The sequence below is a fragment of the Scardinius erythrophthalmus genome (genome assembly GCF_964197995.2).
Source record: "Scardinius erythrophthalmus genome assembly, chromosome: 15".
In the NCBI taxonomy this organism is placed as follows: domain Eukaryota; kingdom Metazoa; phylum Chordata; class Actinopteri; order Cypriniformes; family Leuciscidae; genus Scardinius; species Scardinius erythrophthalmus.
In genome coordinates this window covers 24,109,780-24,133,827 of record NC_138235.1, presented here as the reverse complement: position 1 = coordinate 24,133,827, position 24,048 = coordinate 24,109,780, and the positions used below count along the sequence as shown (strand labels likewise).

The window sequence follows — 24,048 nt, the reverse complement described above, 5'->3', positions numbered from 1 at the left end:
GTTAGACATGCCAAAACTCATTTTTCAGTTTTTGTCGTTTGGGCTATACAACATTTCTGGTGATTATTCCCCCCAGCCCCGTATATTATTTATTTTATATAGTTTATCAGAGAGCAACATTTTCTTTCAGTCACATAATAACAGTTGAATGTGTAGAATGAAGGATGTGATGTGAATTGGCAATCGCATAATTGCAATAGCTGCTTTGTGCCTGTTGTATTTCAGTTTCAGTCCCCAGTGGGCTTTGATAGCACTCTATTGTCTTCTAATACCGCAGCAGGGATGCACCGCATGGAAAGAATTTGAAGGAGAGACGGCGAAAGAAAAAACATCTGCCTGTAGATTTGATTTTATGAGGTTACACGGTCTTAGATCTCGCATCCAAATTGGCAAATCGAGGCGTAGGAGAAAATTGTCAACAGGCGCTGAATTACCCACCAATCTGTTTGGTGCGATACAGCTGTATCAGAAGCGAACATCAGTTATTCAGCTAGGTGTGAGTGACAAATCTGAACCAAATGACAAGTTCTAGATTTATCTATTAGCCTTCCAGTGGCTGACCCCTCTCCAGTGTGCTTTCCTGTTAAGTGGAGTTAGTGTTATGACAACCCAGCCTAGCGCACAATGAGCTCACGATTGGCTGGCCTGCAGCGGTGGAATGCTGACCATGAAATGCCTGTGAGTTTTGGCAGAGACCGAACAAGCACACTGCCAGGGACCGACACTTCCCTGTTTTCAAACCCACATGAACACCCACAAAATAACACTCACCAGGGTTTTTTTAAGATCAAATACTGTTTATTTGACGTTGATGTTAATATGAAGGTAGACGTGCTGGAATTACTTAAAACATGTCCCATACGGCAAAGAAACAGAACATTTTTCTGTTCAAAATATATTTCAAATATATGCTAAATATATGAGGTAAACGGCACCGCTTAAGGAAAAATATTTTTCAAATTCAAAATACAATTTTGTTTAAACCAAAAACATTTCCAAAATGTATTTCAATGTGCAAGAAAATACATTTACAATTTGAAAATAAATTTTGGGTAAATGTAAAAATGTATTTAAAAAAATAAATGTTTTGAACAATATTAATACACAGTATTTAGATTGAAAAATAAGAAGCGGCCAATAACTAAAACGTACTGAAATAATTGTTTTAACATCTATATTAGCAATTTATTTTGAAATATATTTAAGAATATGTATTTGCCGTATATGTGTTGTAACAAATTTTTTTTTTCTTAAAATCAGTGAAAATCTATAAAACTCCCAAGGGCAACATTACAAGATCAAAAAACCCTGATGAAAACCTCAGAGCATTCTAAGAACCATTTCTTTCTTAACCCTTAATCAGTGTTTGGGGTCATTATGACCCCACTGGACTTTTCTTTCATTTTTTAAAAATGTTACCTTCATCTCAGGGGCATGAAACTCTGGGACTTTTCCTAAATAACCTATCTAAACATGCACAAAAAAACTGGGCTTGATTTGGTTGTTCTAAAGGTGTGTAAAAAAAAATTTACCTTTTAAGGTGTTTGGGGTCAAAATGACCCCACATTGAAAATGAATGGGAAAATGAAAAAAATGACTTTTTTTTATTTTGTTTGTCAAAAAAATCAAATTAAATCCATTATAAATCTGAAAATTTCTACATATAAACCAAGGTCTGGTCATAGAGCATAAATAAAAAGTAGAACGAACTTTCTATCTCATACACACACACACACAGACACACACAAACACATAAACAAACAAACAAATGTATGTTTTTGCAACAGAGAGCATTTTTACAGAATTTGGCAAATAAAATAAACAAAACTGGCATAAATCTAAAAAAAATTTACATTTAAATCAAGGTCTGGTCCTAGAGCATAAACCCAAAGTGGAACGAACTTTCTATCTCATACACACATACACACAAACGCACACAAACACACACAAACACACACAAACACACACATGTATGTCACTGCAACAGAAAGCATTTTTATAGAAATTGGCAAATAAAATAAATAAAACTGGCATAAATCTAAAAAAAATTTACATTTAAATCAAGGTCTGGTCCAAGAGCATAAACCCAAAGTGGAACAAACTTTCTATCTCATACACACACACACACAAACACACACAAACACACACATGTATGTCACTGCAACAGAGAGCATTTTTATAGAAATTGGCAAATAAAATAAATAAAACTGGCATAAATCTAAAAAAAATTTACATTTAAATCAAGGTCTGGTCCTAGAGCATAAACCCAAAGTGGAACAAACTTTCTATCTCATACACAAACACACACAAACACACACAAACACACACATGTATGTCACTGCAACAGAGCATTTTTATAGAAATTGGCAAATAAAATAAACAAAACTGGCATAAATCTAAAAAAAAATTACATTTAAATCAAGGTCTGGTCCTAGAGCATAAACCCAAAGTGGAACGAACTTTCTATCTCATACACAAACACACACAAACACACACAAACACACACATGTATGTCACTGTAACAGAGAGCATTTTTATAGAAATTGGCAAATAAAATAAACAAAACTGGCATAAATCTAAAAAAAATTAAATTTAAATCAAGGTCTGGTCCTAGAGCATAAACCCAAAGTGGAACGAACTTTCTATCTCATACACACACACACACACAAACACACACATGTATGTCACTGCAACAGAGAGCATTTGTATAGAAATTGGCAAATAAAATCAACTAAACTGGCATAAATCTGAAAAATGTCACATAAGCAACATGGAACAAGCTTGTTCCCACACACACACACACACACACACACACACACACACACACACACACACACACACACACACACACACACACACACACACACACACACACACACACACACCAACACACACACACACAATCATGTCATAGTGGTGACTTGTAATGGTTCTGCAAATGTATATAATAATTTGATAATAATTATATAATTAATATTATATAATTATAATAATTAATTTGATAATAATAATAATTAGATTTTTTATGCATTTCAAAATGTTTAAATAAATATTCACATATATATATGTATATATATATCAAATTTGTGAGGAGAAGTGAAAATGAGTGAATGAATGGTTCTCTATGGCCCTCTATTGGATACATTTGGCCATTGCACTTTAATTCCTTTCCCATAAGAAATAAGTTTTTTCGACTAACCTTTAGATGGCAGTATTCCATCCCTAACACATAGAGCAATGCCCAAAAACCATTTATATTGAATTAATATCATTATTTAAGTGATTTTTTCTTTAAAAAATCATTTTTCATGAGCCAATTTATGGCCTAGTTATGTAATTGTGCAGTAAATAGGTAAAAAAGTTCAAAATTTCCACAAAAACACAGCATAAATGTATAGTTGAGAAGTAAATAAAAAAAATGATATATAGTTTTCCATATAAAAATGTATATTTCCTTATGCAATCGCTCTTTAAAAGTTTGGGGTCAAAATGACCCCAAACACCTTAAGTGTTGTCCTTTTCAAACACTGATTAAGGGTTAACTCTATCAGTCTGTGCTCTTTGTTATCACAATATCCAAGGAACACTTTCACCTACATGCCTGTGTGCAGTCCAGTATAGGGCAACCAAATCCAAATTCATCTACGTTAGACTCGCAGACATAGTTCTTGGGAAAACAAGCCATCTTGATACGCTGTTCCCAGTGACCCTTTCACAGTCTTTTTTTTTTTTGCGTCCACAAAGCAACAGATTGATGTTCCTGGACGTAGTGCTTGCTTTGCATGAAAAAATGGTTTTGATGATTTTTCAAAGTCAAGCTGTTCCTGAGTTTAAGTCCGTCCTTTGAATGTGTTCATGCAAGTGTAGCTTCCTGAAAACTTGTGGATCTCTTCCAAGGCAGACTGTGGCAAAAGGCTGAGAAGAAAGAAGAAGAAAAAAATAAGTTATTTGCTAAATATTAAATTGTATAATTATGCAATGAAGTGATCTCGAAAAGTAAGACCGCATTTGACTGAGACATAGATAGAGATATATTTCTGAGATATAGATATATATATACCCGCCACTTTTCAGCGCTGCGCTCATTGTGTTCTGTCTTCCGGTTTGTATTTCCACAGCATGAAGGTAAGATCTTACAGATTTATGAATGAACCGCTCATTTTTAAATCTTTCCAGTCTGCTGACATTTATGACATCCGCTTCAAACATTACAACGCTCATGATAACTTTCGATAACTTAACAAGTAAATCCACTTCACCACTTCGCTAATTACTGTTCGACAGCGATGCCATAGAAATATAGAGATTCCGCAAAAACAGAAGTTCAAAGACAAAATTCTAAAGATGGCGCATAAGATCTATAAAATTAATACTTTAAATTTGGTAATAAACTTTGAAATAAACAGGCAAGAAAAAATAAACTATTTTTTTTTAAAGATTGTGCCATTTTTGCTTTTATTCAGATAGTACAGTTGGACAGAGGACAGGAAGCAAAGTGTGAGAGAGAGAATTGCGGGGCGGGTTTGGGATTCGAACTCGGGTTGCCCGAAGCACAACTGCGCTACATGCCGCCCATCCCCACGAGGCTATCAGCTCCGACATAATATAATAAAATAGTATAATAAAAGTCATTATATAATAATACATTTGAATTAATTTATGAATAATAATAATGTTTTGTATATGACAAAGTGTTATTCTGCTCTGATTCCTACAACAGTGACAGTCTCACCTCTTAAGGATGACAAGAAAGTGCATGGTCCATGGCAAGACAACGAAGGCAGTGTCGGTCCTAACTGCATCCACAGTGCGCTCGGCCACCATCTCAGGATTCAGAGGAGGAAACAGCTTAGGGAACCTAAGAGGTGATTTCATGAATTATAGAGTGCTTGAATTCCACCTAGGTCTTGTTTATCAACAGCAGCAGCTCATTACCTCACTCTCATGCCCTGGAACATCTCTGTGTCCGTGTGGAAGGGAAGCACTGTGCTACAGCCCACTCCAGGGCAGTCCAGCAGGCCTAGCGTCAGGCTTTCCATGAAGGCGTAAGAAGAGGCCTTGGACGTGCAGTAGTCGATGGCTCCAGGGATGGAGGACAGGGAGAGAATGGAGTTAATGCACACCACGTGTCCGTTGCACAGCTCCAGCATGCGAGGCAGAAACGCTTTCGTGGTCTGTGGGGGAGACAGACACAATTACGCATTGTTCTGTTCCCTCAACCATCTTCTGGAAAATCCAACAACAACAATGAAAGCTTCAGAACTTCAGGGTCAAGAATGTGTAAATTGTCTAGGATTCTCTAGGCTACCTTTGGTGAAAGTCAACAAGCATATTTTGACCGGCTCAGCAGAAATATGAGCCCACGTTCAGTGTTTGATCTGATGGCTTCTATGCAAAACTCTATTTAAAACTGGCACTCTGCAAACGCCATGTGTTTGAAATTAGAGCAACAATATATTACAGCAATCCTCAGCGTGAGCTACTACTGCAGCTGAAGCTTTAGATGATCAGCTCTTGTTCTCATTGAATATGAATGTGTCCTAAAATGCACGACTGTGTAGCCTAGATCTTCCAAACAGTGCATTTCCTTTGAAATATTTAACTTTCACTTTTCCCCTAGGTCTTTCAGAATCATTCCTTTGCTTTTGTTTGTGAATATCTCTTGTAGTTTTGTCTCTGACTGTTCTGTGTGAGGAATGTTGTTACTTTTTCTCTCTTGGCAAAAACACACTTAAATGATGAGGAACGCTTCCAAGAATTACAGCATGCCAAGTGACTTAACGTTAAGTAACTGAAAAATGTTCTGGAAAACACAAAGGAGTATCTAGAGTTCATGTTAGACTCAAAGCGTGGTAACTGTAGTATGGCTGTGCTATAATAAATTGACATTCATGAGAGCAGCGAGTAAGTCGAGGAATTGATTAGTCTCTTACCCAGAACTGTCCAAGTGTGTTTATGTGCTGGGTCTTCAGGAGTGCGTCATCGTCACTGTCCATTAGACTCTTCCCATGAACAACAGCTGCGTTATTGACTAGAATGGTGACATCCCCAACCTGTGTGAGACCACATTGCATTCATTTAGAGCAAACCTGGACGAGTATAATTATCGTTTTATTTCTGTTACAAGGAAAAGGAAAGAGAATGCAGAGAAAAATAAAATAAAATAAATAAAAAATAAAATAATAATAATGTAAATAAATGTAATAATATAAGTCAAGAAATTGTTTATTGAAATCTAGGAAACAACATGGTACCACAATAGATACAAAAGCAGAAACAAATATAATAAAATAAAAAGATTATAACAACAACAATAATAATAAACAAAAAGAGTATAATATAATAATATAAATAATAATAAATAATATAAATATTTAATTTAATTTTAGGAAACAACATGGGTAATACCAAAGCAGAGAAAAATATAATAAAATATAATTTTTTTTTAAATAAACAAAATAATAATAAACATTATATAACATAAAATAAAATAAAATAAGGCAATTGCTTAATTTAGGAAACAGCATGATACCACAATAGACACCAAAACATAATTAATAATATAAATATGAATAATATAATATAAAATAACTCAAATTATTTAATAGGAAACAACATAAACAGGGGTTCCTTGCAAGGAGATCATTATATATGGGGGTATTTGGCATCAACTGATTTGAAAATACCTAGCCTAGCCCCACAAAGGGGGCACTAGTGACAGTGTTGCCAGAAGTACGATAATTATCGTATTTGTACGATCATTTTGACCTCTGTACGATGTACCATCAATAATGAAAAAAAAAAATCCCATAATGTACGACAATTTCAGAATTGTGCGACACTTTAAATGATGGTCGTTGTAATCATAGGGCTTCTATACTCATTGATCTAGCTGTGTATTCTACGTCTACCGGGAGAAGAACATGAACGTGGTGTTACGCATGTCTTCCATCTCATCTCACGTAATGTCTTCTCAGCCAATCATCGTGGAGAATAACTCTCTCATGAGCACAAGTTAATGTTTTTTTTTGTATATTGTACACAAAGTTGTATTTCATTAACATGTCATCTCTGTATGTTTTGCAAGAAAGAAAAAAAAGTGAACGTTCCTTCCGTGGCGCTTAGGTCAGTTTTTTCCAAGCTGAGGTCGATATTTTAGCAACAAAGTCATTTTCATGTTGTGTCAAAAAGTTGCTGGTCAATAAATAGCTGTATTCTGTACATTTGACTCGTGTACGATCATTTTCTTCCAAATACGATCATTTTGAGCTTCTGGTACGATACTTTCCATTTCCAATCTGGCAACACTGACTAGTGAGCACCTTTCTGAAACCTAAAATGACAAATGAGACACTACGGTCTTGTGGATCGACGTACTTGAGCAAAAGCCACAACACTAGCAGTTTGAGACAGGGTTATTCCCTATAAAGTCCTTTTAGAGCTCTTGAAAGAAGACTTGCAGAGTGTGAGTATACCTTTTCCCTGAGCACTTTGGCCTGCTGGTACACCTCCTCTCTGTTGCCCACGTCGCACACAAAGTAATGACACTCTGTCCCAGTCATAGAGATCTCCTCACAGGTCTCTTTTAAACATTTTTCTGTGCGGCCCCACAAAATCACCTGAGGGAGGAAAGACATAATTGGTTTAAAGCAAATGCAAAACATCATGTACACTTTCCAAGACAGGAAGAGGAATTTTTGCATTGGGAGCTGATGGACAACACTCTCCAACTCTATGATGCATTATGCATGATTGCTACACATTGATGTATGTATAGGCTGAGTTCTCTAAGGAGTTACTGAATAAAGTATTTCCTTATCGTATTATTGTACACAAGGTTTAGGGAGAGCGAGTGAGAGTGATAGAGGACAGGGTCAGTTCACTCTCTGACTATTAGATCCATCACTCAGCAAGGTCAGCAAGAGGTAATGAACACAAGCATGAGCCCGTCCCCTCCCCATCCTGTCAATCTCAATCTGCCTCATAAACAAACATACACACATAAAACGGTCACATGTTCTGTCCTTCCGAGGAACCCTTCAGTATTCAAGGCTTTAATGTGGGGAAATTCTCACAAAACCTGTCAAGAACATGTCCGGGCCACACCAGAAGAAGAACAAAGTTCTTAACGAAATGATTTACCATTGCTGTTTTTTTGCATTGTCCCACAGTACATTCCACACATATTATCACTATTGTTATGTGAAATTCTCATTACAATTTAATAATATGTAATGTTTTGCATTACAGTAAAATACTTCTGCACATTTTAATTGTATTGCAGTAATAAAATAAAATAAAAATCCATCCAGAGTGTTTCCCAACCTATGGCCCGAGAGACATCCCCGCAAACCTACACTGGACCAGTGGTTTAGAGAATAGATAAAATGGAAAAAATTAAATACAAAAATAAAAATAAAATCCATTTCCCTGTCTACAGCCCAACATAGGACAAGCAGTTGGACAATGGATTGGATTGGATGAAAAGAAAAATAAATAAATAAATACAAAAAAATAAAATAAAAAATATTGTCACAATGAAATTAAAAATGGCTTAATTTCTTTATACAAAATATTACTGTGTGTGTGTGAGAGAGAGAGAGAGAGAGAGAGAGAGAGAGAGAGAGAGAGTAAAATAGGGCAAGCAAGCAACAGATGTGCTGAGTGACATACTGCCTGACTCATGTCCCGCCAATGTCACAAACAGCACATGGTAAGTGTCCCATAATCAGTAAAAGTTCAAGCAACAGAGCCACCGGGAGACATAAGGAGGGGCAGCCTAACGCCCCCCTCATTAGTGCTGGCCCAGTGGGGTCAGGCATGGGCCAAAGCCCAGCTGGGAGTATGAAAAGTACCAGCCTCTATTCACCTTTACCTTCCCACCTTTATCATTTAGCCTACATAAACTTTGTAAAATTGACAAATTTCACAATGTTAGTGAATCAACACTGAACTGACTTCAGCTGAATAATGACACTATTCTGTTTATTGATTATTGTTTTCCTGATTATCACTGTAAAGCTGCTTTGAAACAATCCGTATTGTACAAAGCACTACATTAATAAATGTGACTGACTAGAACTTCATAACTAATACATGTTTCTCCATGTTTTTATGCTGTGTCAACTCATAGACTATTACAAGGAAAAGATTTTCATCCTATTTTAATCCCCTCACCAGGGAACTAAAAGTTAAATACTTCATAAGTAATCAATATATCAATATATAATTGAGGGGCCCTGACTTGTGTCTGCTTGACTTGACTTTCATACACAGCATCGGCTCTTTTGGCTTTCCATTTGATTCTTTTCCTCTGGGATTCAGCCGTAAGAAGCCCTCACAATAACACAAATGACATCATCAGCCCTGCTCTGCAAAAAGCTGGCTGACCTGCCAATGAACTTGGTTGTGGTAACCAATCTGCAAGGTGCTTCTCTGCCTACTACACCCCCTTGCAAACGATCCATTCACACACCTACACATGTTGGGCGCACATTCACACACATGAATGCAGCACATATACACATTCACTCCCTCACACGCACACTAAAGTAAAGCAGCCATTCCTGACACTTGATGCTCATGCTTTAGTGTTATTGAGGTTTTCTTTTATTCTTGGAAGGATAAATATAATGAGTTTTTATATTCATTGCCAATAATCATAATAAATAACATAATATTTCAGTTTTTTTTTTTTCCCCTCACACTCGGGACAGGGAAGTATGAACTTCCCTGGAAGGTTAAAGAGTCACACATGATTTGAGTTCAACAAAACAGCCTTGCCTGTCAGCAGCCCATTGTTGGGCATTTGTAAAGACATAAAGGCTTAGGAAACACCTGTGTTTGTGTGCAGGAGGAATATGAAACAGAACTTAAGGCTTCACATGAGGGCAGCTACAGGTCACTGTACCTTCTGTTGACTACACTGACTAAAAAACACACACACTGTCTGTGACCCATCAGAACAAACTCCACCATTTCAAAGTCTAGGCCTGTTTGATTGTCAGTAGCCTAAAGCTGAACTACTAAACAAACCAACCAATCACGTTATAGTAAAATGTCCTACTCACATTTTGGCACTTTTACAGCTTATTCCTTTTCCATTTTTTTCTTTCCTCCTTTATAAATGATTTGTGCTTTATTTTAGGAGTGCTGTCCATTTTAATTGATCATTTAACCTGTCTAAAACTGAGCACAAACCAGCGCATTCTCACCTGTTGCCGCCAAAATAAACGCAAACAAACAGAAGTGGCGTTCGCGTTCGCCAGAGGAGGTTGCCATAACAACAGTGCGCTGCTCAGGCGCTTTCATTACGATCAGTGTCGGAGTTACACATAAAGTATGACAAGTAGCCTCATAATGTATCATTTTATTAAAGATCTGCAGATATATCACACCGCTTTAGAGTTTACTTATATATATATATATATATATATATATATATATATATATATATATATATATATATATATATATATATATATTTTTTTTTTTTTATATATATATATATATATTTACAGTATTAGAATTTGCGTTGCGCGAAATTATGCAATCATTTTAATTAATAATAATAATAATAATAATAATGTAATAAAAAGCAAATTCCTGAAATTCCTTTCAAGTAGGCTATAGGCGATCCTTGGAAGTCATTGTATAATTTGCACACAGATCAAGACCGAAATAGACAGCACTCAATTTTTTTTTTACATTACTAAAGCAAAATGAGTAGTTAACATAATAAAGAATTGCATTACATTGAATAAAAACGCTAACGCCGCAGGCAGAAGCTTTACCTTTCTTGCTCCTTGCTTGGCAAACTCTTTAGCCAGGTGACGGCCGATTCCTCTTCCACCTCCAGTGATGAGGACCACATCGGTGCCCAGATCTCTGCGCTTCTGGCGCGCGAAGAAGCGCACGATCGCCCTCAATAAGCACAAGAAGATCTGGAAAGGAAAAAGCAACGCGCATCCCAACACCTTCATCTCCATCGCGACTTTCAGACAGTCCACGCTTTTTTACCGAGTTCTATCGAGTAAAGCGAGCTCGTGCGTCGGGAGTGTGTTTGTAACTTGTCAGCTGTCAAAAGGCACGCTGGAGTTCTCTGAGAAACTGGAAATGCGTCCTGCTCTCCTGATCTGAAAGAAGCTGTCCCTTAGAGTGCGAGCAGGTCTAATAGAGCACGTTCATCTGCGTGCCACTGTCTTACCTATCTAGAAATGAAGAACTGTCACATGTGAGACGACTCTCTCTCTCTCTCTCTCTCTCTCTCTCTCTCTCTCTCTCTCTCTCTCTCTCTCTCTCTCTCTCTCTCTCTCTCTCTCTCTCTCTCACTCACAACGCAAGAGAGTCTCCGTGCCCTTTATCTCAAGAGGCGGGACGGGACTCTTGCAAGTAGTGCGAAGATTGATAGATCATTTGTGAAACATTTATTTATAATTTATGCTGTAGGCTACTCTTAGCCTCTCATTATAAGAGAAGTCATGCTGTTCACTGTTAATGACTTAAAGGGGCTCTCATCGTGAGCACTGCAGGGATACTCATTAGTAATGCGCATCTATTTTGTCATCCAAATTCTTCTAACACGCTAGACGTTTTGGGGAAAGACAACGCAGAATTTATTTAAAAAACTCTAAAAAGGAAGAACTGTCATTCAGAAGGTTATTTAAGCAATATCCCACGAGCAAGAATTTTGATGCGGCGTTAACGACCACCTGACTGACAAAACCGAGTTGTGATGTTGTGTCGACGACGTGAAATATGGCGGCAAACAACTTGGTTGTGAATAGTAATTAGTAGGGCTGGGTATTGACACAAATTTCACAATTCGATTCGATTTCGATTCACAAGCTTGCAATTCGATTCGATTACGATTACGATTCGATTCGATTCAATATCGATTATTTTGGATATCAGGTTCAATACATTGCAAATTTTCTCAAGGAAAACAAATCTCTTAATGCTGTAAACCATGGGAGTCAGTTGTAGCCTATGCTTCATTAGCCTACTATAATATTGAAGGTAAAAATGAACTGATGTATACAAACACTTAAAATACACTTTTATTTATTTTTATAATAATAAAGTTATATGAAATTATATAAAATTTAAAATGATGGCTGTCATAAAAAACTTTCCAGATTTATTCAAACATGCATTAAATATTGAAGAACATTAAAAATTATAATGAATATATAATATGGTGCATATATTTAACAAAATGCTCCTCAGTCCTCTCTAGAGTTAACTTTTCTAGCTGACTAACGAGTCACTGGATATGTTTTTTCTGAGGTAAATGTGACGTTACATGACATTGTTTAATAACGTCTTTGCACGGTTGAAACACTGATTGAGCGATTCCATGAGACATGATACGGATTTCGATAAGTTGTACTCTATCTTTTAACACACTTTCAGATGCTCATTCATGTTTATTTCGCGCTGTATTATTAAGGCGGAAGAGTTGCTTCCGTTGCTTCGTTGCTTCTCTTGAGCTGAACTGCGTTGGAGCGATCACGCCACAGCGCCAAAACGGTAATTATGTTTTTGAATTTCGTAAGAAAATGGACGTAATTTGAAATCTGAGACTTTGTTTCATATCAATAATAACAAAGCACAAAGATTATTGCGATTTATTGGATGGGATGTGCGCAACAATGATCCATTCATTCATCAACTGAAAACAGAATTTTTTCGATTTAAGAATCGATATGGTTTCATAAAAATGAGAATCGATTAAAATCGAGAAATCGATATTTTTTACCCAGCCCTAGTAATTAGCTATGCAAAACTTATAAACAACAAATTTTAAGTTTGTTCAAATTTATAGAACGCCTTAGATATCATGCCTAAAATAGATATAAATCCAAATAGGCCTACTATCAAATAAATGTAAAATATAATAAAATGTCAGAAAACTTTGCTAATGAATGCATGACTTTTCCATTTCCCCACTCACCAGCTAGTAGCAAACGCTCCAAGGTATCGTGGGTATTTAGTGGGCAAAACACTCTTGGAACGCCGCTTGGCCAATCGAACTCGAGCTCAGATAGGCTAGTTCCAACGTTTAATTCTAAATTGGATGAGCCGCGTTCGAAGCCGATGTAAAAATGACTAGACATGCTAAGCTTCTTGATAACAGAACCAGAAGCGTTCAGATAATGAACGTATTAACTATTTTGTAAGAATTATTGGACTGTTGACTTAAAATGGGAAAACACGTACAATTTTAAGCCATAATGATTTGCCGTTTGTATGGATTTCAGCAGAAAAAAAGCAAGGGGATTTCAAATTTTGACTTTATTCTTTATCAAGTTTTGCAATAGCAAACAAGCAAACACACCTTGTTCGTTGGGTATTCTGTGTAGAAACAATGACATTTCGCTAGAATGCATTACATAACTGTTCGAGGAACATCTCAGTGAACACCAGTCTAGGGTTTAATGACTTTTTTTTATGTAGTATAAAAAGGTGTTCGGTCCTTAGATCTACACTGTCATCTAGAGGTCATGTGCAGTAGGTGAATCTGATCCTCAACTTCCAATAGCTTCAGCTCTGAAAGCAATTGAGTGATTTTATTTTGCACTCAGCAGCTCGCTCGGGTATATTAAGGAACAACATTAATGAAATGACATTACAATAAGCTGTTTAGAATGATGAAAGCTGTAATGTATGTCCAGGATTATCTGTATGTGGGCCGACCCATTCCACTTCACTCTAATCCTTTTCTGCAAAGCAGCTGTGCACAAATACAATGTAGAAAATGAAGTCAAAGCATGAATATGTCACTGTATTGTGACAAAACAGGTGCGGAACACACTGAGCTGAACTGTAGTCACATGGATGGGGTGGTCCGGGTGGGTTGAGCTCATCGTTCTGATTCTGAGCACATATTTCTCTGCTGCACTCTCAGTCCTGGATTATAGTGTAGCTGCAGCGAAAGAGATGGCAGAGGAGCTGACATAGTATCATAGAGGGTACTAATGAAAAACGCATCCCATGGTGCTCATGTTAACTCAAGAGTCAATGACAACAGCAGCATCATCAGTGAGGGTCCAAGCATGTCTCCGGAAGAATTGGGAACTGAAAATGATTCAACAATCATTGTGAGAAATTAGAGTCTAGAATATTGTAGGATATTTTATGTGTAGGATGTTTTTGTTCCTTACGGTTCAGATGTTTAGTCTTCTTCTTGATCCTGGGATTTTCTGTTCACACAATTTTTTTTAGCTTTAGTTAAAACATAAAATGCAACACAAAACATAGTAATATGTAACCTTAGTATTTTTGTTATGTTGAACTTGCTGATATTATGGTCATCATGGACCTATACTGACACCTAGTGGTGTGGATGCACCATCACAAAAAAGTAATTTATCAGTTACTGATGCCTATGTAGACTTGGGCTGCGTCCGAAATAGCATATTCTCTTGAGTAGGTACATATTTTGAATAAGTAATTACTTCACGACTGCTAAAAAAGTATGTTCTATGTAGTATGAATGTATGCAGTATGAATGTGGACATAGTACATTTGCCATGTTGCCCTTATCCTACCAGCGTCAGTTACGTCGCTTCACTGTCTTTCATAAATCCTCTCCCGTGGCCTCGTGGGATAGTAAAGTGTAATCGTATGCACACCTCAGAATCTCGCCGGAAGAAGTAGGTCATCGGGGTACTTTTTGCCTACTCTTATGAGTAATGTGAATTCAGACACATTCTGTTTTTCGCCTACTATATAGTAGGGAAGTATGCGATTTCAGATGCACCCATGCTCTACTTGCATTCGGCCATGAATAAACAGTTAGGATATCACAATTTGTGTAGTATTTGCTGGTCATGTGATCTCAACAAGGCAGCTGCCATGTGGCTACTGGCTACCCGCTTCATGTAAAATAAAACAGATTTGTTAAAGTCGACATAAAAAACGAAAGTTGCCTTCCCTATTGTGACGTATATTCGAGTGAAATGGCTTTTCATATAAGAAAAGAGTTGATTATATTAATTGGGAATTGATTGGATTGTTGTCGTTTGCTATTTATGCGGTCTCATGTGAGTGACATGTTGTCCCACCCTCGCGCAAGTAAACGCCATCAGAGAAGAGATTAAAGATTACGATGGCGCATAAATAAATAAAATAATAATAATGCACGGATAAATCATTTATGATATACCAATAAAAAATAGGAATGGTAGATTTTAATTTCATGGTGACTTTAAGCTACTGATGTGACTGGACGCTTCCTTTTCGTCAGTGAGTGTACAGTACATGATTTTAAACATATTTGTAAAAATAACATAATTTTCTTTATGTATAAAACTTTTAATGAGGAAAAACATTACTGATTACAACTTTAAATCAGTAAATGGTTGCATTCTTCATTTCAGTCTTAAAGATTTAATGTTATGAAAAAATGACCGTAGTATTAACAATTTACCACAGACTCTGACCATAGACTATGAGTCTACTGATCAAACACTGTGATGTCTTTTGGAAATAAACAGCTTACAGCGATTGAATCTCACTGAACAGTATGGTGCATTTAATTATTGAGAACAAACAAAACACTGTGAGAAATAGGATGTTTGGGAATGGTTTGGACACTTTAAGGCACGCGAGTGCTCAGATGTGAATCCAGCATTGTGAAGCATACACATCTTAGGTACAAACTGAACAGTACGAGGCATTCGAGTGTTGGCTGCAGACCATTTGAATTGCTTGTGATGCGTCTGGTACTGACCAAATACTATGAGGCGGGTGTGCGTTTTGGTAGATCCCAAAGGGTTTTGGACCGTGCAGCGGTACATCGAGCCGTTGAGCTCAGCTGGGACTCTATCCAGAACCAGTACTTTACCAAATCTCTCTTCACTTCCATCCAGCAGAGGTCCTCCCACACGTGTCCATGTGAACAGAGGCTCTGGAAACACTTCATTCTGCAGCACAAAGAGAAAGTCAGAATATTCATTCAACACTTAAGAAATTGAAAACACTGAACACTGAGAGTATATAGCATATTAAAGTCTGAAAAATTACAAACAAAGCTAAAATATTTATGAGAGTATCTTGGGAGACCTCTTTTTTAATAATTTATATATATTTACTAAACACCGTTGGCAGTTTTCATTTGCTCATACATTTTATACTTGAAGAGAATATTAAACAATTTTCAAAAGAAGCTCTCATAGACATTTACGGTCTACTGTAAAACATCAAAAGCAACTTAATTAATTAGTTTGACATGTCCAAAAGTCATTGGTAGGCATTATAATTGTTAAACGTTAGCTATAGCCAAATATAAAACAGCATTCCATGCATTCAAATTAGAGTAGTCATATTTCGCTCATACAAAAACACGAATCACTGCTACTGTTAAGTTGCATTATTTGCAAGTAATGTATTTGCACCACTTCATATTCTAGAAACATTTCTCCTTTAATGATTGTACCGCTTTGGGCCCCATTTGGAATCCCTCTACTTTGATGCGGACCGTGTCTCCCACTTCCGCTCTGCTTGGAGCCATAGAGAGTTTCGGACCTTTTGGAGCAGCTTGTAAACAATGAGAAATGAAAGCGTTGTGATTATTTCATAGGAGGGAGTGAGTCGAGGTGTTCTATACTATTTGTATTCTACACAAATAGTACAGAAGTTTAATGTCAACCATAAAATGAAAATAATTATTTATAGGCTATATATTATTTTCACGTTATGGCTAGCATAAAACTTCTATACTATTTTGTCTCAAATAAATTACAAATAAAAGACTAAAATCAACCTTTTTGAAACAGTTTTAAAGTCAATGTAGGCATCACAGCATTATATTGTACAGTATGAAAATGGATATTCAGTTTTAAATTTGCTAAAGATTACATCTAAGAGTTACATTTGAAGATTAAAGGGTTAGTTCACCTAAAAATGAAAATTATCCCATAAATTACTCACCCTCAACATCCGAACACAATCAGTTATATAAAAAAATATCCCTGTGTGAATAGTAAGATTTTGAAGCCCAAAAAAGTGCATCCATCCATCATAAAAGTAATCCATATGGCTCCATGGGTTAATAAAAGCTCATTATAAAGCTTGAAAGAACAAGGATATTTTTTATATAACTCCGATTATGACTGAAAGAAGAAAGACATATTCACCTAGGATGGCTTGAGGGTGTAAATTCTGGGATCATTTTAATTTTTGGATGAACTAACCCTTTAATCTTCAAATTCAACTGCTAGATGTAATCTTAGGCGAATTTAAAAATTAATATCTACCCCTTGAATAGCTAACCCTTTAAGTGAGTGTTAGGAGACTGCAAAGGTAATCTAAATGTAAAAATGGTAAAAATGAAAAACTCTAATACTAGCTGATAACCAATATGGCACTGATATATTGTGCACCCCTCAGCAACTCTATCTGGTAATGTACATAAGCTGACACTCACAGAGCGTAACCTCTGCCTTCATGGGCATGGATAGAGCTGGGTGCTTGACTTCACAGCTGAACAGAGCCTCATTGTCCAGTTGTGGGTTCAGGTGCCAGGTTAGCGTAGCTTGGACCTCCATAGTACCATCATGAAGCTCAGACTGCGTATGGTTGAAAAAGTACAGTGGACTTGAGCTCAGCACCCAGCGGGGAAACTCTCGGCTGATCACAGTCTCTGGGATGACTTCTGTGGTGGGACTGGGTTCCTCCTGGCTAGGGGCTCCAGACGTGTAGCTGCGCTGGGGCTGGTCTTTATCCAGACGCACCGGTTCGCTGTAAGGGCCCAGGAAAGAAAGAGACTTCTGCACTTTTGTATCGTCCAGTTCTCGGCTGATAAGCGGTTGGTTATCCTTGGCACCAAGCAAGCCTCTGTTTTCCACTTTCTCAGAGGATGTGAAAGGATGGACTTCAATAAGTTCTCCATCCCTCTTGAAGTACACCTGAATTTGGGGAAGAAATAATTGAAAAGCATGTAAAAGGCAATGAAACACATTTCCATTTGAATAACCCCTGCTTTATACATGTCCATCCTTAAGTTTTAATTTAGAGCTGGTGTTTTATTCTTCTACTAACCACGGGGGCAGGTTTTCCTCCAGTTACAATGCAAACAAGCGTGAAGTTTTGAGCCTCGTAGCGATTGAATCGAGCTGGCTGATTTGCTGCCTCAACAGATATTGATTTTGGTGGAGCTGAGAAAAACAATTGAAAACTCATTATAAATCGATAGCACACTACAGCAACTCAAAGAGATAAGGAGAGATGACAGCGCAGCATTCAAAGTAATTATTAGTATCTTTCCCTCAAGGGCTCTTTTGTGCTTCAGACCGCAAGCTAGGAGATCCTCATTTAATGAGCTTTCAGTTTATAGGCAAAGTGCATTAGTAGGCAAGATTTATATCACAATAACCCAATCTCTTGATTTAAGCCATGTGAAATCTTTATGATCATTTCTTAGCTATTAAATGAACTCTACTTCGTGTCTCACTTACGTCACAGCAAATTACTGTTGAAATTTATTAATTTACAAGTGCACGCAAAGGGAAACTGCATTAATACCCTGCTGAATTCCCAGATTTTCATGGGCATGAAGGCACATGCACAGGCAAATAAAAAGAGATGTGCGACTGAGAATTTGAAATCTTGGTTATGGTACCACATTTGGGCCACATTATAATTAAGCTATTAAAAAAACTGCTCAATCAAATTAAGCCTAGTTAATCATGAATATCCTATTATCATTATCACATTTGATTATCTTTAAAAGTACTCACTGGACTTCTGTTTCAATGATTAAGGTTAAAGGGATAGTTCACAGTGTTTTACTAACCCTCATGTAGTTTCAAACCTTTCTTTCTTGTTTGGAACACTACAGAAGATATTTTTGTTCATACAATGAATGTTTTAATAATTAAAGTTCTGCAGAAGAAAGAGTCACACAGGTTTCTAACAACGAGAGTGAGTAAACGATTACAGAATGTTCATTTTTGGGTGAACTATTGCTTTTAAAGTCTTACGCAAAAGCAGTCAATATCAGTTATAATGGGATTTATGTTAATGCAACCACATATTGAAGCACATCTCTGCTTTTTTCTAACTATTTAATCAACAATCCATCAAAGTCCTGTGAATTGACCTGTGAATGACGTTTATAACTTGAACCTACACATGACATGTAGAGTGATACTCCCAGATGCCAAGACCACCTTCTCTCTAGACGCCCTGTCATAGATCCCCACATGGCATTCATATGGTCCATCATCTTCCATCTGAACTTCAGGGAGCCTGGGAACATTGAGGAACAATCTGTCTAAACACATAACAGCAGTCACAAAAATAGCTCGGTACGTGCTGAGAGGAAAGCCAAGCGTTATCCACTATAAACTGAGCTCTGCTGGGTATAACTATAACCTGACAGTTGACTGGTAAACAAGGTCCTCTCTTCTGCGGAAGTCCTCTATGTGAGAAAAATTGGTGTTGTACATGGCGTCGTAGGTGAAAATTTTCTGTTTTGAGGTTCCACCTTCAGTCACCTGTGAAAACAATGACAGTATATTCTATCATGAATTGATCAAGGTAAAAGTTTAGAGAAATCATTTTGCATTTACACATTTTCCCTGTGTATAGAGAATGCTTGATTATTTGGAATTTTTTTTTTTAAAATGTCACATTTGGACTAAAATAATGCTTATAAATCTGTGGTGCCAGTTCTTGTCTCAGGACTAACTTTCTGAACCATTTTCTCAATTACTGTAAACCAACTGCAGTCACTATGTTTAGTTTTATCATTAACTGGACAAATCTATTAACATTTTACTACCCCATTTACATTCAATTGACGTCCATTGATGTTAAGATTACAGTAGCATTTTTATCAGTTCATGCATTCCCTGGAAATCGAATGGCTTTTGTCTTAATTTTGAAAGATATAATAGATTTTTTTTTTTTTTGCTGTTTTGTAATCCAATGCAAAGACATTTATACATTTTTAATTGTGGCTAATGTATCCAAACAGTTTTTGGGGTCACTATTAGATTGTGAACCTTTGTCTCATTTTCAGAGGAGGAAAGAAGCAGCAAAGCTGATAATTTATGATTTTCTAAGTAATTAAATAAATGATGTGGCAAGAGTTTTATTTGTTGGCATACTGACATTTTGATTGAATGTTTTATCCATATAGCTCATCAATCCCGCCACACTTATGGCTCTGTGTGACGACAAAATGAAAACAGCTTGTCCTAAAATCACTGAGGCATTCAATCTTAATCCTGAATATATTTTCATATTTTTTGACAGCTTCTGTTCTCACAACGTCAGTTTGCCAACAGAACAACAACCAAAAAGAGTTTAAAAAAAAGCATAAAAACTAGCACACCGAAAAACACACATATATTCAGGATGCTGAAAAGAAAAGGCTTATCATGCAAAGATGAAGCTGGGACCCCACTTACCCGAAACCACACAATCTCTCGTAAGTTGCCATCCGTCCTGAAATTGCACTTCAAAGTCACTGTGTCCCCCATAACCACAGGAGGGAGAGGCTCAATGGTGACTGTTAAATAACCTGGAAAAAGATAGCATGTGTCAATTCCTGAATGCTTTATTACATTCTCAAATTGCACAGCCCTCCTTTAAAATCCCATTCAAATTACCAGCATTGAGCCCCAGCCCCATTTTAGTGCTCTCCTCATTTCTGAAACCATTAAGTCATAAGTTAGCAAAACCGAGTGCTTTTGAAGAACCCAATATAAACCTCCCCCAAGAGAGGTCATGCTGCAATGACAGTGAAATTATAGCATATAATGAGCCAAGTTGTGAATATTTCAGATCAAAAACCAATATAATGTTGTGAGAAGTTCATGTAGTCTCAGTGCTGTGTTTCATTAATGTTTAATCTCCTCACTTCAAGAAATAACAAAACTTTCATCAGCGCATACCTGACAGGTATCCATAATGATCTATTATTTAACAAACTCTGCTAGTATTGCAGACCATATCAAACGATTAATCATTATTCAGTGAAATGACATTGATCCAGAAGAATTTATCTAAACCTGAAAATCTATATTTCAGACAGTGTTCTGTTTCACTCCAATCACTTCTATGATAAAACAACTCACAAAACAAATACATTAACAAAGTGAAACCAAATTAAACACAAAAAACTAAGCAATGCAAAATACACTACAAATGCTACTCTACAAAAAATGTAAAGTAACAAATCAAAGGAAAACTTAAAGAAGCAAAGTGAGACAAAACACACACACACACACACACACACACACACACACACACACACACACACACACACACAAACAAAGCAAAACCAAATACATTATAAATCAAACACCCATCTGTTTTCATCTGTCTAGATTGGATTTGAAAAGATTTTGCACACACACATTGTTCAGCGCATTACAGTATTACATAATGGCTGTCACAAGGATGGATTCTTTATGTGGTTTGATGCTTCAAGAGCTAGAGCTACATTTCATCTCTTCAACGTCTTCCATCCATCACTGCTGCCAGAGCAGTGTCCCTGTCTTCATAAAGAGAAGGAGCTTAGAGTACAATTGTTACTAAAATGTAAAAACATCAGACAGAAAGCATGAAATACCACTGTATCCTGAACAACCGTGGAAAGCAGCCGTGTCTTGCTGAGTGCTGCAGTTCCATTGAAAGAGTGCAGGCATCAGAGTGGGAGGCAATCGGCCTATAATCTGTCACAAATTCACTGGCCTACAAAATCCCACTGCTCCACTGTATTGGCTTTTTTAACTGTGACGTCAGTGAATGGATTATTTTTTTTTTTTCTGTGTTTTTCTTCTTTCCCTAATCCATGGTATTTTTCTCCTTCATCCAAGTAATTCTGTAGGACGCCCCACATGCCGCACAGGACACTGTCTGGGATGTCCTCCTTTGATCCTCAGGCAGTTTCTTCATCAAGCCTTCATTTATTGAGCAAACGTAACAGAGTGTCCTTTAGGAGGCTTAGTGAGTGGAGACCATGTACATTTTTAGGGTTTATGTCATTACCACTCCACATAAGCACATTTTACAGACTGAAATAATCTTGGAAATCAGAGAAAATCAATCTCTGGTCAAATGTCAAAGTTGGCTGGGAATGTTAATGGTGATGTGCAGGGATTAGTTGGGTCACTGAGATGATTTCAGTAATCTATTTGATTATATAAACATTAAAGCATATAAAAGGTTAGAGTGTATTAAAGATTTCAGGTTTACCATTTGTTTTATCTATATGAAGATGATAAATGAATTATGCAATTTAAACCTCTCAGTGATGAGAAATTGATCAAAAATCATCAATGATATCCGCTGAATACTGATTGCTATGTAACCATACACAATGAGGGAGACGTATCACACACATATTCACATTAATGTTCAATCAATATGGGTTTTTTAGGTTTTATTCTTAAACCTTTACATTAGGTTTTCCCCCAATCTTTCACATTTAGTTACATCTTTGCTGTAAACTCATGCTCTTTACCAAACTGGTACAAGAATCAACATAATTTAAATTTAGGTTTAACTTCCAATTTTGTCAACTTTTCACTCCAACCCTTATTAAACAATAGCTAAGTCTGGGTATCGTCATATGCACCATGAATATGGTACAAAGCCTTTGATAGAAATCAGATCTAAACACTTACAAGGCTTAAAGTTAAACTGCTTTCATATCATTATAAATAAAAACACTGCTAATTATGCACTTCCCAAAGCCTCTGTACCTCTAATATGATCTGACCAGTGACATTAAGTGCCCGACTCAAGGGAATGAGACATGACATGATGCTAGCCAGCATTATTGAGTTACAGTAAGGAGTTGCAATTACTAATTCATGTCCAGAATAAGCACTCTTTCTCTCTTATGAATGCATATGCATAAAAAATAAAAAACTCTAATCACCCACAAACGCAAAACTATTCATTAAATAATATTATATGCTTGCTTACTCTTAATAACCTTAGATATTCCTGCATTATTGTTCTGCAATCACCTTTCATTATTTCAGAGTGCAGATAACCCCTCATAAAATGGGTCAGGACAAAAGATTAAGCTTTATCCTCAAAATAACCACCCATCAAAATTATTAGACAAATGCACCTGAGAGGAAAGACACCTCGATCAATATAGCATTATGAGTGGAACAAGGAGGTAGTCCAGATGTGCTTTAGCTGGTTTGGAATTTATAACCAACTAAAATCTTTGAAACTGTAGCCTATACAGTATAAAGTTATGGACGTAAACGCGTTGAGTCCAAAGTGTGATTTTGAGTTGTAACGTTAGACAAACAAAACCATATCAATATGGCTTGACTTCTCAAAACAGCTGAATGCTCATTTCATACATAATTCAAGTAAAACTTACCTCTAACGAAATCCAGTAGGTCAGCACACAGGAGCAAAGATAAAGTAATTATACTCATCTCTTTTGTCATATTTTAATATCACTCAATGGCGCAAGTGTGTCAGTAGCTAGTCCATCTTAATATTGTGTTAATGTCATCCTCCGTACAAAGCTGAAATATTGAGTAACTCGTCGCGATTCTCCCAGTGATTTGTCATGGTGTCCTTCTAAAAGAGCAGGAGCAGGAACAGCATCTCTCTGAGCTCCGACGGGTGGAGATTCACCAAAGCAACAGATTTGAATGAATTCATTCTCTCGTGCGCGCGCCCCTGCCCCGAGCGCGCGCAGTCATTAACTCTCATACTCACATTCGCTCTTACACACACGCGCTCAGTAACCTCGAGCAATCGTTGATGAAATGACTGCCAGGAACAAACACTTATGCTATCTTATTTACGTGTTAAGGTTAGTATTAAAACGCTCTTTAAAATTATATTTAATGTGTTTTATTATTTTATGTGGAAATAATGTAGGCTACCAAGATTATTAAATGCACAACATACTGCTATAGCAAGCCAAATGAATGGATTGTCAGTTTTAGGCACTCACAACTTAAAAGGGTAAATGACATTTAGATACCCCTCAGTGTATTGTGATTATAGAGGATCAGGTCAGACATTCTTCCATAGAAACTGGGTTATTTTTTT

At 36.7% G+C, this 24,048-nt stretch overlaps 2 protein-coding genes across 2 annotated transcripts; both read right to left on the bottom strand.

The window, feature by feature from the left end:
• Positions 1-783: 783 nt before the first annotated feature.
• On the bottom strand, positions 784-11,295 carry dhrs3a (dehydrogenase/reductase (SDR family) member 3a). The gene is made up of 7 exons (XM_081386352.1): positions 10,794-11,295; positions 7,476-7,619; positions 5,934-6,053; positions 4,936-5,174; positions 4,733-4,858; positions 3,544-3,915; positions 784-1,354 (listed from the first exon to the last, which is right to left on the bottom strand). The coding sequence occupies exons 1-6, from the start codon at positions 10,986-10,988 to the stop codon at positions 3,831-3,833; spliced, it is 909 nt and encodes a 302-aa protein (XP_081242478.1). The 5' UTR covers positions 10,989-11,295; the 3' UTR covers positions 784-1,354; positions 3,544-3,830.
• Positions 11,296-13,666: 2,371 nt separating this feature from the next.
• Positions 13,667-23,662, bottom strand: igsf21b (immunoglobin superfamily, member 21b). The gene is made up of 10 exons (XM_081386315.1): positions 23,363-23,662; positions 20,421-20,533; positions 19,381-19,502; positions 19,136-19,254; positions 18,046-18,161; positions 17,432-17,912; positions 16,442-16,542; positions 15,737-15,929; positions 14,166-14,204; positions 13,667-14,079 (listed from the first exon to the last, which is right to left on the bottom strand). Exons 1-10 carry the CDS (start codon positions 23,430-23,432, stop codon positions 14,003-14,005), a joined length of 1,431 nt encoding a protein of 476 aa, XP_081242441.1. The 5' UTR covers positions 23,433-23,662; the 3' UTR covers positions 13,667-14,002.
• Positions 23,663-24,048: the final 386 nt, after the last annotated feature.

Bases quoted from the DNA above. Each gene is read 5' to 3' on its own strand.
- igsf21b (XM_081386315.1), bottom strand. From the start codon at position 23,432: ATGACAAAAGAGATGAGTATAATTACTTTATCTTTGCTCCTGTGTGCT. The intron at 19,255-19,380 runs GTTATAGTTATA...CAATGTTCCCAG, and splicing joins GTTTACCAGTCAACTGTCAG to GCTCCCTGAAGTTCAGATGG. The intron at 18,162-19,135 runs GTAGGTTCAAGT...TGTTTTTCTCAG, and splicing joins TATCACTCTACATGTCATGT to CTCCACCAAAATCAATATCT.
- dhrs3a (XM_081386352.1), bottom strand. From the start codon at position 10,988: ATGGAGATGAAGGTGTTGGGATGCGCGTTGCTTTTTCCTTTCCAGATC. The intron at 7,620-10,793 runs GTAAAGCTTCTG...TTCCTCCCTCAG, and splicing joins CCAAGCAAGGAGCAAGAAAG to GTGATTTTGTGGGGCCGCAC. The intron at 6,054-7,475 runs GTATACTCACAC...GGTCTCACACAG, and splicing joins CCAAAGTGCTCAGGGAAAAG to GTTGGGGATGTCACCATTCT.